General features: G+C 28.5%; 1 protein-coding gene across 1 annotated transcript; it reads left to right on the top strand.

The window, feature by feature from the left end:
• Positions 1-2,185: 2,185 nt before the first annotated feature.
• On the top strand, positions 2,186-12,964 carry LOC117178743 (vacuole membrane protein 1). Its single transcript, XM_033370176.1, has 5 exons — positions 2,186-2,506; positions 5,785-6,114; positions 9,286-9,795; positions 12,359-12,628; positions 12,746-12,964. Exons 2-5 carry the CDS (start codon positions 5,806-5,808, stop codon positions 12,881-12,883), a joined length of 1,227 nt encoding a protein of 408 aa, XP_033226067.1. The 5' UTR covers positions 2,186-2,506; positions 5,785-5,805; the 3' UTR covers positions 12,884-12,964.
• Positions 12,965-14,017: the final 1,053 nt, after the last annotated feature.

Genomic DNA, 14,017 nt, shown 5'->3' with positions numbered 1-14,017 from the left:
GACATTTATTTTTACCTATCTTTTACGGTTGACGAGATAATTGTTGTTAAAAATAACAATAATGAAAGGTTCCCCTCAGGTCTCAGTGGAACGTTCCCAAGCAGCGGGCATTTTACACGCTCAGGGATCGTTCTTGGAAGGTTCCAGGCACGTTCCCGGAATGTTGCGTGCTATTAGTGTTGGAACAAACATAAAAAAAAACACGCAATGAACATGCGGACCGCGGAACGACGCCATCAGAAAATGATTACGGCGGTACACAAACTACACACTCTCTAGCTAGGGATTCATGATCCGGTTGGATCATGTAAGGATTTAACACAATCTGCAAAAAGCAACGCATTCCAGAACGCCACCCTAATGGTACCTTTCCATGGAGCTTGAATTTGTAATATTCATTGAATTATTATTTCACATAGGGCCAAAGATATTGTAATATCTTTGCTTATGCCAAATATATTAGGATAATTAGGTATTTTCACTGCAACCCTCAGATAACTTCACTTTGTTAAAAGCTGAGGGAAAACAATGGATCAAATGCATGGAACAAAAATTTATTTCTGTAATATCTTTGCAATAATAATAATCCCCTACCGAAAAAAGGAAAGAATCGGAAAATCCGCTTCGGAAAGATTCAGAAAGATTTCGGAAAGGGCTATGTGAACTTTGCTTCCGTTTCTTTCCTAACGTCGAGTTGTCCCACGAATATTTCCGTTTCTTTCCGAATGTAAACTGTTGGGGCACTGTGTCATTTATTCGGAAAGGTTCAGAAAGAAGTAAGTGGAGTTAGACAGTTCGAAAAACTTCGGCAAGGCATCTGGAAGCTTCGGAAAGAGAAAGCGTTCGGAAAAAAACGAAAGCAAAATTCACATAGAAATCGTAAAGGATTGGAAAGATACTTTATTTCCGATTTTTCCGCTAGGGTTATTATCAGTTTATTATTTCATTAAATCGTAATTAAAAAATAAAAACTATATTTAAAATATACTTATATAGAAAAAATTATCTTTTACGAAGATATTAGCAAAATAGGGCAAAAATGAACTGAATCCCATGCATTTGGTCCCTTGATTTTCCCTCAGCAATCTACGAAGTGAAGTTAAGTGCTGATTAAAGTGAAAATACCTAATTAGGTATTTTCACTCCAAACATCAGCTAACTTCACTTCGTTAAAAGAAGAGGGAAAACAATGGATCAAATGCATGGAACGAAACTTTATTTCTGTAATATCTTTGTAATTAATGACAATTATTATCATTTTATTATTTCATTAAATAGCAATTAAAAATAAAAACTATTTTATAAACGCAGTTATATAGAAAAAATTATATTTTACGAAGATATTAGCAAAATACGGCAGAAATAAACTTCTTTTGCATTTGGTCCCTTGTTTTCCCCTCAACAATGTACGAAGTGAAGTTAGCTGTCGATTGAAGTGAAAATACCTAATACGTCACTTTTAAAAATGTTGGACATTTAAAGTGTGCCCATCAGAGATGGGTTGTGATATGTCACTCGAGGTTTTCTACGTATAATACATAAACGACGTAATATACGTAAAAAATGTATAAAACTACGTATAATATATATCAAAAATGGTGAAGGTTATTTATTCGGACGGGACTGCATTTGACAGATTTGAATAATTGACATAACCTCTCATAAAGCTGTTCAATCGATTTAATTTTAATTTTAAGAGTAAAAATGCTAAGAACAAGTGTAAAAAAACATTTTAGAAGGGGAAACCATGGGAAAAAATTAATTTCGAGCGCGAACCAATTCAAAAATCCCACCCGTATAGTCACGTGATCAAATGTAAAATACATTTGTAGAAAACTAAGGACGTAATATACGTAGTGATATACATGTCGAAAACCATGTAATATACGTGATGTACATGGTGATACGTACATGGTACGTACCCATCCCTGGTGCCCATAGTGATTGTGCCATATACATGCACTTAACCTCACTTTCCTAATTGATCTGTTTTTACGAATTAAATCATCAAACTGTCCTAAACTGTATGCTTTGATATAAAAAAGTTATGTAACATGAATTTAGATGGACTAGAAAGTCACAGGTATCTAATTAATTGTTAAATTTCACTTAACTTTTAATTTCCGGCGACTCCACGAGGAAGCGCGCTGATCTGGGACTTTGTCGACCTTAAATCTGTCATCATCAAACTCTGTCAAACATCAGCTGACATCAGCAAAGTTTCGCGTCACGTCAGGTCATCAACTCGTCAGTCATCAGTCTCGTTTCAGTGTAAATCAGTGTGCAAGGGCAAGGGCCCAATCAATTTTTAAGGTTGATCTCAAATATTATAATCGTCGTTTATAATTTTCAATAAGCTTTTTCTAAGACTATGCAACGCGTAATGTACGATATGCGAGCTACTGACTTTTTGGAGTAAATTGTTCACTTCAATATTGTTCTTGGCACAGAAATATGCTTACAGCCTAAATTGGGGTTTACTGTAGACACATACTCAGCGAGGAAGGTAATATTATAGAACACCACCTAACCTAATCTAATTAGATACCAAGCAACTTTCAAACAAATTCATATTCTTATTTTTAATTATAGCCTAGATTTATAGTTTTTATGATAACCCTTGAAAAAGAAACTACTTTTAACTGACAATATAATATTTTTTGAACTATGAGGAATAAAATAATCGAATACCTGAAAGTCGTCATTTTTTACCGTTTCATAATTCCGGAATGAAAAATTATGTAGCATTTCAGTACAGTGCAGGTTGATGGATTTTTATTTCTACATTGAAGAAATTTTGCAACTTTGTTAAGACTAGGTTAACCTCAATGCTAGTCTAACCTATATGTTACAATTTTTCGTATCTTTTCAATATTTCAAGCTGCCGAGTTACTTTTTCTCCCTATAAGAGTTTTTTTACTCATTTTTTTATCTCAATCCTCTCACTTTTACTTTTTCCACACTTAATGCAGTGCAAATATTTAAGTTCTCAACTATAAGCCTACCGAATTAACATTCTTTATTAAAGAGATAAAAATATAGCTTTTTACATTAAAAACCTGGCAAATGTAAATTGAAAACGATTCTAAACTTTTCTGAATTAAAACATTAGAAATAGAATATAATATTTTGAAATTCATATACTTCCAAGGTGTGCAAGTTTGAATTGAAACATTTTATTTTGATCTAAAAATTTTTCAAAAATCAGCCATTCAAAATTAAGAGGTCTTTTTCAAAAGATTTCTGTTTAAAATGTTGATTTTAAAACAAAACTTATTTTAATTCGAAGTCCGAAAAAGCCTTCTGTTTCTGAGAAATTTCCAAGTTTAATGAATCTACAATGAAGAAAAAAAGTTTTTAATATTCTGTGAAACATTAATAATAAAATTCGATTCATAATAGCAAATAAACCAAACTGTTTCAATCATGATAAATAGATTAAATGCGAAGGGTTTCTTTTCCTATATGTGACGTGGCAAGCGAGAATTACATGTGATTACTGCTTTGTTGCTCACTCGAGGGAAAACCAGGGCTGTAGTTACTTATTTCCTCCTACTTTCTGAGCAATGTGTAAAGAAAAGACATTGTTTTTTCCAAACGAAGAAAACAAATTATACCTATTTACATATGAGGAAAATTCATTTTTACAAATTACTCAATAAATCTGAAAAATAACGGTTAAAAATAAGTTATTGCTTATTATTTAGTGAGGCACAGCCCTGCTCTTACGAAAGAGAAGAATCTCAAGTGAAATAAACTAACGTTTCATAAAGTCCGATCCAATTTTTAACACTTGTATTCAATAATTGATAAAACAAAGATCAGCGTTTACTTTAATACAATATTTCGCATTAACTATGTTATAATTCAAATATTTTAAAATGATACTAAAAAATTTGAATGATTATAAAATACATACAAAGTGGTTGAAAAATCATTCTCTTTGGTAGATAATTAATTTTCTTCGTTGAAAATTTATCTTTTCGTTCGAAGGAAAATTCAACAGTTTGTTTAAAATTTTCCCTCTATTGAGTGAAAAATCTTTCGTGGTTGGAAATTAATAAACTCATGTTGAAAAGTCGTATTTTATATTTTTTTTAACTTTTTTTGATTAAAAATTAATATATTTTTTTAATTGAAATATAAACTATTATATTTTTCGTTCAGCATTCATCTGTTAAGCATAAAAATTTATTCGTTCGGCTGAAAGATAACATCTTGTTAAAAATTAATTTGTTTGTGCTTGAAGATTCATGATTTTAATTTAAAATTCGTTATTTTTTCATTAGCCGAAAAATAATTTTTTTTTACTGAAAATTTCACCATCCGATTTTTGTCTGAAACTTCATCTTTTTTGGTTGAATTCGATTATTGAGTTGAAAATTTATGTATAGTGTTAAAAAATCGTCTTTTCAGGTAGACTATTATCCTTTTTGATAGAAATTTCATATTCTTTTTTGTAAAAAATAAAATTGGTTGAAAATTTGTATTTATTTAGTTGTAAATTAGTTTTTTTTAGCTGAAAATTAAACTTTCGTTTTTACCTGGAGATTCTCTATTACTTGAAAATGCAACTATTTTGTTGAAAATTCGCCTTTTTGGTAGAATTTAATTTTCTTGTTTGAAAATTCATCTATTTCAGTTCAAGAATCATCATTTTTACATGAAAATGATTTTTTTTGGCTTAAAATTCTAATATTCTAATTGTAACTGAAAATTGAACTTATATGGTTGAAAATTCATGCCTTGTGTTAACAAATCGTCTTTTATTGTATTTAAAATTAATCTTTTTGCTTAAAAATATAAATTTTTTTTAAATTGATCTTCTCGTTTGGAAATTCATCGGGTTGGTTGAAAATTTAAGTATTCCAGTTAAATATTCATCATGTTGGATGCAAATTCATCTTTTTTGTCGGCATTTTTTCGTCAGAAAATTAATATTTTTTTTTAACTAAAGATTTAACCATTCTATTTTTGATGAAATCTGATCTTTTTAAGTTCAAAATTGAACTATTTTGTTGAATATTCATCATTTTCATTGATAATTTATTATTTCTTTGGTTCAAGATGAATATTTGTGAATGAAAATTTAATTATTAAGCTTGAAACTGTAACTATTTTGTTAAAAATTTCTTATTGTTTTGGTAAAAAATGATTTTTTTACTGAAAATATAAGTATTCCATTTTTGGTTGAAAATTGTTCTTTTTTAGTTCAGAGTTAACATTTTTCCTTATTCAATTAAAAATTCATGCCTTTTGTTGAAAAATCTTATTTTTTTGTTTGGTAAAAATTAATCTTTAAAATTATCTTTATGTTTAAAAATTGATCTTTTTGGTTAATAATAAAACTAATTGGTTGAAAGTAAAACTCTTATGTTAAAAATCTTGTGATATAATTTGTCAAAAGTCTATAAATTAAACATATTGTTTGAATATTTATATATAAAAAATATATTATTTATGATAAACTCGCGAAACTGTGTGAATATTCCAATTAGATTGTTTAAAAAAATGTATTTGCTTTATCTTTTATTTTAGAACAGCTTTTACGATTTTATTTTCCCTTTAGAAAACGTGATTGATAAAATCTTTAAAATATTTGTTGACTTCCAAATTTTCTATCATTAAAATCCTATTTGCATTTTTGAAAGCTACTAATCGGTATCTGAAAGTTATAAAAAGTGTAATACAGCCCAGAAATTAAACGATGTGTTTCCATCTTTTCCTCAGATTTTCGCTGGAATGTTGAAGCAATTCTAAAGATGATAATTTTTTCAATTTCAGATCCATTTAATTAATCTTACAATGCCTGAGCATGAAAAGATTGCAAGGCGGGTCAGAGATAATGGAGCACAACCGCATGCGTCGAATAAGGAATTTTCCCCTGAGACTTTTGACAAAGAATCGAGCTCAAACATAAAATATATTGATCCCGCCACGTTAACATTATGGCGGCATCCAGTCATGACGATAAATTTCTTTGTTCGAGAATTATTAATTGATGGCAGAAGTTTATGCAAAAAGATTTTGAGACATTACAGAATTGTTATAAGTTCTTTCTTAATTGTAGTTTTGTTTTTGTTACTTAGCAGAATTTCCGGGCCTCAACAACAGGTGAATTTCACGTTCAGTTCTTTTAACATCTATTTTATTCTTTGTTTAATGAAAATTTAAACTTAGACTTTCTCCCTTCCTCTTAAATTTGTCACATATTCTATTAGTCCAGGCATCTTGTACGTTTTTGTTTCTAAAACGGTTTATGGCAGGGTTCTGATGAAAATTCCAAATTTTCTAGAAATGACTACGACGCGTTCCGGAAATATTTTTGAAAAAAGTTTCAAAAATCGTGTTTTACGTTGACGGCCCGTCCCATTTCATTGTGAAGCAAAATGTTTTAACAGCTAAGTAATTTATCAGTCAATCATTCAATCAATTAGAAAATTACTTAATTAGATTTTCAGAGTGGCCGCTGGACCGGGAAACCTGGAAAACCGGGAATTTTATGAGATTGGGAAAAACCGGGAAATGACAGTGAATTTATTTTTTTACTGGGAATTTTACACAATTTTTAGAATAAAAATGTAATCCAACTTTGATTTTAACCGTTTTAAAAATAATTGGTTAAATTTTGATTTTTATAAATTATTATATCATTTAGTTTAGGACGCTTATTTCGAAAATCTTTCACCTCAATAATTTTCCATTTATGTTTTAAGCATATATTTGAATTTAAAGAATTTTAGAACGCAGTTTTAAAGGTTTAAAAAAATTAGAAGTTTTTTAAATAGAAAATTTTTCTATAAAAAGAGGGTGGCAGCCGGATAGGGAAACCGAGAATTTTCAGAAGAAAAATCTGCCCTAGTTCGATTAAAACAGATTTGAAATAATTAAAGTGCAGTTTTGAAGATTTAAACAATTAAAAATAAAAAGCATTTGAAGTTGAAAATTTTGGATAAAAACAGTTTAATTTTACCAACTGTAAAAATAAATAAATAAATAATTTTAAAAATGAATCTGTACTCTGAGTATAGAAATCTGAACAATAATTGATTTGACCAAACAATTCTAGATTCGTTCAAAATTTGAGAATTTCCAAGTTGTAACTTAAAAATAAATCCATAATAATATAGTCATAATTAAAGGTTTTCATTCAATTTAAAATATTGTGAGTCTAAATTATTTAATTTTTATCCCATTTAATTTGAAATTTCTTAATGTAGAAAAAGAATAAGTATTTAATATTTAGCAATATTTCACTGTTCATTTAAGACTAGTAAATTGAAACCAAATATATAAAAGAAAACACTTTGAAACTGAATTGTTTTTCATAGAATGCTTTGAATCTTTAGATTTTCGAAGAATTTTTAAACTTTTAGCGTTACACTTTTAATTTTTCTATTTAAAAAGTGTTTAATTTATAAGTAAAATGTTTCAATTTTGACGCAAAAATAACAATTGAACGCTTATTATTTCTAGAAAAAATTCAAGTAATTTTAAGAGATATTTAGAAGTTTTGAAAAGATTCAAAATTAATTAAAAACTTGAAATTATTTCAAGTAATTTAAACGAAGTGTGTTAACATTTTTTCAGAGCTTCTAAGTATATATTAAAATTAATCGATATTTTCCTACAATTTTTGAAAATCCTGCAAATTAAAAAAAAAATCCTTAAAATATTCCATAATTTTTCAAAGTGAAAAATTATTTTCAATCTTCCTAAGAATCTTAAGAACTTTTTTTTATTCTTTTGAAGTCTTTTACAATTCTTACAAAAAAGCTACATTTTTTGTTTGAAATCTGCAAAAATCTGCATTTTATTTTAAATTCAGCCGTAAGTATTTGAAATTATTTCAACTTCTTAATTTAATTCGAATTTTTTTAAAACTTCTAAATATCGCTTAAAATTACTCTAATATTTTTACAAATAATAAGTGTTGTATTAATTTTAAAGCTTTTAAAGGATGATTAGACTATTTAAAATAAAAATAATTTAATTTCTAATTTAAGAACTGTTAAATTAAAAAAATTATTTTGCAATTTTTAATGTGTCTAACTTAAAATTACTTAAAATAATATAATTTTGACAATTTTTAAAGTTCATTGCTTGATCTTTAATTTAGGATATTGAAAATGTTAACGTGGATTTATATTTTTGAAACTTAATCTAAATCCTTGAACTCTATAATTGATAAAAGTTCTAAATTTTGTAGTTTATTTGCATTTCATTTAACATTGTTAATTTAAAAAGTGTTAGTACCTTCCATTTGGTACATGTAGATTTTTGAGCATTTAAATACACAATTTTTAAATTTAAAAACTTAAATTTCAATTTTAAAAGTTTGGAATTCAAGTGTTCCACTTTGAAGCTTTTAATTTGTTGTTTATTACTTTATATGGAAAAATGTTCAGAATATAGTTTGATTTTTAAAATTTTATCGGCCGTGAAAAATGTTTGTGAACCGGGAAGTGACCGGGAATTTTTTTCTTCGATTAAAACGGCCACTCTGATTTTTCTTTAATTGCATGGCTACGTAATTAATTTGTTACATATTCTTTTATTAACATCAATTAACAATAAATTTTTCCTCTGCTATGATTAGTTTATCAATTTTTGACATTTTTTACGTAAAATAATACATTGTTATGAAACTAATCCCTTCAATAACCTTTTTCAAAAATAATGAATAAACAATATAAAAATAGCTAATTTATAATTTCAAGTACTAGATACCTGGAATATATGTGTATTGTTATTATTTCCATGATCTCGTAATTGCATTTAGAAAAATTGCATACCTTCATTTGATTTTCAATGTGCAATAAGTATTAACTCGATCAGTGATTTGATAAAGTTCCCGTTAAAAGTTACTGTTGCATGTACCGTTACTCAAAAAGTATCGAGGTCATTGCATTATCGTTATTTTACTATTTTATGGAAACCTCTCAAATTTAAACTTGTTCAATTTCAGAGAATTTAAGCTCTTAACTATTTCAATTGGATAATTTAATTCGATACTTTTTCAATTTAAAAAACAAACATTTAAAACGCAAAGCTTTTGTATTTTGAAATCCTTAAATTTTCACATCGTTGGTTGCTGAATAATCCAGTTGAAACTGGCAAGTATTTTTTTGTTTTCAGATACCTTTAGCAAATAATTTTAAGTTGTAAGTGTCGATAAAAGTAACGAACTTCCGAAAATGGATGCAAAATATCTAAAAAAAAAAAAAAATGCAAATACTTGATCCCACATTTCTTGTCTTTAAACGTCTAATATCTTGTTTTCAGGCGTTTAGATATTTAGAAAATAAAATCCGAAGATGGATGTACTGGATTGGTTTAGGAGTTTTGTCGAGTGTAGGTTTAGGATCAGGTTTGCATACATTTGTCCTCTATCTTGGACCTCACATTGCGGCCGTTACAATGGCCGCATATAAATGTGGAGGCCTAAACTTTCCTGAGCCACCTTACCCCGATAAAATAATATGTCCCTCGACGATAGACGCAATTGCAAGTGTAGGAATCTTAAGTATTATGAGGAAGGTTCGAGTAGAGACAATGCTGTGGGGAGCTGGCACAGCTTTAGGAGAATTGCCACCTTATTTTGTGGCCAAAGCTGCCCGAACGAGTAGCCGTAATAGTAAAAGTGAAGACTGTGATCAGGAAGAGCTGAAGGAATTAGAAATCTTGGAGTCGCTTGAAAACGGAGGAAATGTATCGTATTTCCTGCGAATTAAGCTGGCTATGAAGAAATTTGTTCAGAAAGCTGGATTTTGGGGAATATTGGCTTGTGCATCTGTAAGTCTGTGATTTATTTTCAATTTTAATTATTTTCCCGTCTCGGGCTCGCCACAGTTTTTGCCAGTTTTTTTTTTTTTTTTTTTTTATAGCGATGACACTATTTTGCTACTATTTCGGAAAAAAATTACACTAAAGCACTATTTTTATCACAACTATCCTTGAATGCCACTATTTCATAAATTAAGTCTAATTTTTTCCACAATTTAGAACCGTGTAACCCCTTTGTTAGATTCCTTACATTGTACCCCATCTTGCGTATTTTTCACCATCCAAAAATGACGAAGTGAACCAGAAGTGACGAATTTCGAACGAAATAGTTGAATCGTCTGAAAAAGTAGATTAATTAAAAGGTGCATTTTCAACACAGAAGACTAATGAATTTTTGTAACGAAGTAATTGAACTTTAAACCAAGTAGTTGAATTTTCAACGAAAGAAGATTAATTCTGAAAAACAAAAAAAGTAATGGTTGAGATTTTAAACAAGAAAAAACTTTGATTTTAAATAAAAAAACAGTTAAATTGAAGCCGAAAGGACGAACTGCCAAGAAAATAGTTCTCTTCTTCACGAAAGCAGATTAATTTTTAACCAGACAGTAATATTTTTAACAAAAAATATGAGCTTTTTATAAAAAAAGTGAATTTTCAACAATATGGGTAAAATTTTCAACACATAAGGTTAATTCTTTACCAGAAAATACGGTTTCTCAAAAAAATACATATATTTTTAATCAAATGGTTACATTTTCAACCAAGGTCAATTTTATACCAGATAAGACGAATTTTCAGACATTTTTAACCAAATAGTTCAATTTTTTACCAAAAAGACGGATTTTCAATAAAGTACAGTAATTTTCTATTGCACAGTTTGAACAATGGATGTATGTTAGTCTAAATTTTATGTATTTTTATTTCTAGTTTATACTGTTTAATTTCTAAAAATTGTTAACTGAACAGTTGAATTTTTAAACTGAAAATGATAAGTTTGTGCTAAACAGATGAATTTTCAAACCCAGAATATGAATTTTCAGTTTAAAAAATTAATTTAAAAAAATCGAATTTTGTACTAAAATTATTAATTAAACAGAAAAAAATTGAACTTTTAGGAAAGTAGTTCAAGTTTCAACCAAGCAATTGAATTTTCAACCAGAAAAATAAAAATGAAATAACAGTTGGATTTAACTAACAAAAACGATTTTTTTAACATAATATTTGAATCCTCAATTGAAACATTTACATATTTTGAACAAAAAATTGAGTTTCTACCAAAAAAAAGTTTTTAAACATTTATTTCTTTGGATGAAAAATGAGCTTGATTGAAAACTTCTTTTTCCTTTGGAGGTATTTTAGTTGAAATTTTTTTTGATTTTAAAACTAAAAATGTAGTAATTATTCCAGTTGAATGTTCCACAATTCTAATTAAAAATTCATCTCTTTGTTTAAACAATTATTTTTGGACTAAAAATTTAATTACTCTATTTTTGGTTGAAAAATAATCTTTTTTGAGATGAAAATTCGTCTTTTTGGTAGAAATTAATCTTTTCTTAGTTGAAAATTTATCTTTTTGCTCAAAATTTCAATTATTCTAGTAAGATTCATAATTTCAGTTAAAAATTCATCTTTCTAGTTTAAAATTCAACCCTTCACGTTAAATATTTACAATTTTATTTGAAAATGGATCACTGTCAAAATGAAGGTATTTTTTAAAATTAGTCTTTTTAAATTGAATTTTTGTTGTTGAAAGTTAGTTTTCTTTGTTGAACTTAATTTTTTAAACTGAAAATGTGTCTTATTCCAATTAAAAATTCCATATTTATTGTTGAAAATTCATCTGTTTGGTTAAACAATAATTCTGTTTAACTTGAGATTTAATTAGTTAAGTTTTGACTGAAAATTATCTTTTTTAGTGGAAATTAATTTTTTTTTGTATGAAAATTCGACTATTTCAGTTGAAGAATTTTGTGGAAAATCGGTTTTTTCATTAGTTGAAAATTAATTTTTTCAACTGAAGATTTAACTTTCATTTTTTGTAGAAAATTTATATTTTTTAGTGGAAAATTCAAGTGTTTTATCCAAATTCATTTATTTTGCAATGTTTTGCTCCGCTGTGTTAAAGAATGTCTAAAATGAACATCATGAATCAAAATAACTGTTTGCGTTTGTGGCAAATATAAATATGTTACTTTTAGTTGACCGGCAAAATTGAAAAATTTGACCGGGAAAAACCAAAAAATGCCCATGAAGTGCAAATCGTCTGCCGAATCGCCACCCTGATTAGAAAACGGGAAATTTTACTTAAAGAGTAAAATTCACTTTTTCATTATAAACTTTTTGATTTTGGACTATACATTTTTAAATTCGGTCTACACTTAAGTTTAATACTTGAAAAAAATTATGAAACTATTTTTGATCTCTGAAGTGTCTCGGAGATTTGTCATTTCTATAATCAACTTTTGGTTTACTTTGAATATCATGGGCCCACAACCTGTTCAAGTAACTTTTATGTCAAAATAGCAAGAATTTTGTGCTTTTCAATTAAAAATTTTATTATTTTGGTTTACAGATTCCAAATCCTTTATTCGATCTTGCTGGTGCGATTTGTGGTTATTACCTTATTCCATTTTGGACATTTTTTGGTGCCACTGTGATTGGAAAGGCAGTCATTAAAGTCCATATACAACAGCTGGCTGTGATTGTAGCGTTCAATGAAGAAGTTCTTGATAAAGCTCTTAACTTAATCGCTGCTATACCTATTATCGGAGAGAAGTTTCAAGAACCATTGAAGAAATATCTCATGGAGCAAAAAGGCAAATTCCAAAACAAAGGTGCAACTGTAAGTAAAGACTTTTTCACACTATTATTGGAAGTTATTCATGCGTTTTTTGCAAATTTTAAAATTATTTTATGTTGATCACAAAAGTTTTACGAAATTATTATTCTTTTTTTATAGGAAGCCCATGGGTCAACAATTATATCAAAGTTGTTTGAAATGTTTGCAGTCGTGATGGTTGGTTATTGTTGTTTGACTATTGTTCACGAACTGGCGCGCAAGCACCACCGCCGACGTTTTAAAACGACTACTGACTAGAATATGCAGGAAAGCTGAAAAGCTGCATAATGCTGAAGTCTTGTACAGAATAAATAAAATTTTTATATTATTCATGTCCTACCTTTTGTTTTCTTTGATGTCTTGTTCACCATTAGAAAAATCTGACTGAAATTCAATTTATTATTATTATATATTTATTAATTAATGCATTAATTGGACGTTTTTTTGTTGCAAATATCTGGAGATTTTAGTATCGACATAACCATAAAATTTGTTTATGAAAATAGATCTAAAATGCTATTTTTACATAGTAGAAATAGGATAAAAAGGACTTTCATCAATGAATTGTCAGTTGAAAGAGCATTAAAATCACTTTCAGTTACCAGTATCTTATATCTAAGTTACTTTCAAATTATTTAATAAATTAATAAAGCATTATGCACGTTTTATGGTAGTCCTTTTCGGATAAAAATTAACATTTTAAAATAAAAATCATCACCAATCAATAACACAGCCACACAAAAAAAAGTGTGCGGATCTGGTAACAAACAACACGCATTCCTATGGATTTTAGGGCGCTGAATTCAAATTCGGTATAAAAAATCACCCATAACGTCATGGTTGAGCCATAACCTCAAAAAATGACGAAAAATCATGCACTGAGGCAAATAAATTTCAAAATAATGCCAGTGATGCAAATTTTCACTTCAAAAACATGTCGACAACTGTGAAGGATCAACCCTTGCCTGATATCAACTTATTCAACATAACTTTACCCAACAGAACCTGACCTCACCTAACCTGAATTAACAGAAATTTATTGAATTACACGTAAAGCTCTGGAAGCATATTTTCCCAGTAGCTCGAGCCTAATCTAGAAATAAATCTAACCTAACCTCACGAAACACAATTTAACTGATTGTGTTGTCCCGTTGTGTTTGTGGTACCGTTTCATTCAGCTTCGGCTTAACCTACACAGAGGTCAAATCTATCCTAACCTAGAAAAACCTCACCTAACTTAACTTCACGTAACACAATTAAACACATTGTGTTGTCCCGTTGTGTTTGCGATACCGTTTCATTCAGCTTCGGCTTAACCTACATAGAGGTTTAACCTAACAAAACCTGACCTAACCTAACCTAGCCGAATGAAATTCAACCACACGTGTAGCT

This window comes from Belonocnema kinseyi, chromosome 8 (assembly GCF_010883055.1).
Source record: "Belonocnema kinseyi isolate 2016_QV_RU_SX_M_011 chromosome 8, B_treatae_v1, whole genome shotgun sequence".
NCBI lineage: Eukaryota > Metazoa > Arthropoda > Insecta > Hymenoptera > Cynipidae > Belonocnema > Belonocnema kinseyi.
Note: the sequence above shows the minus strand (reverse complement) of the source record. Positions and strands in the feature narration are given on the sequence as shown.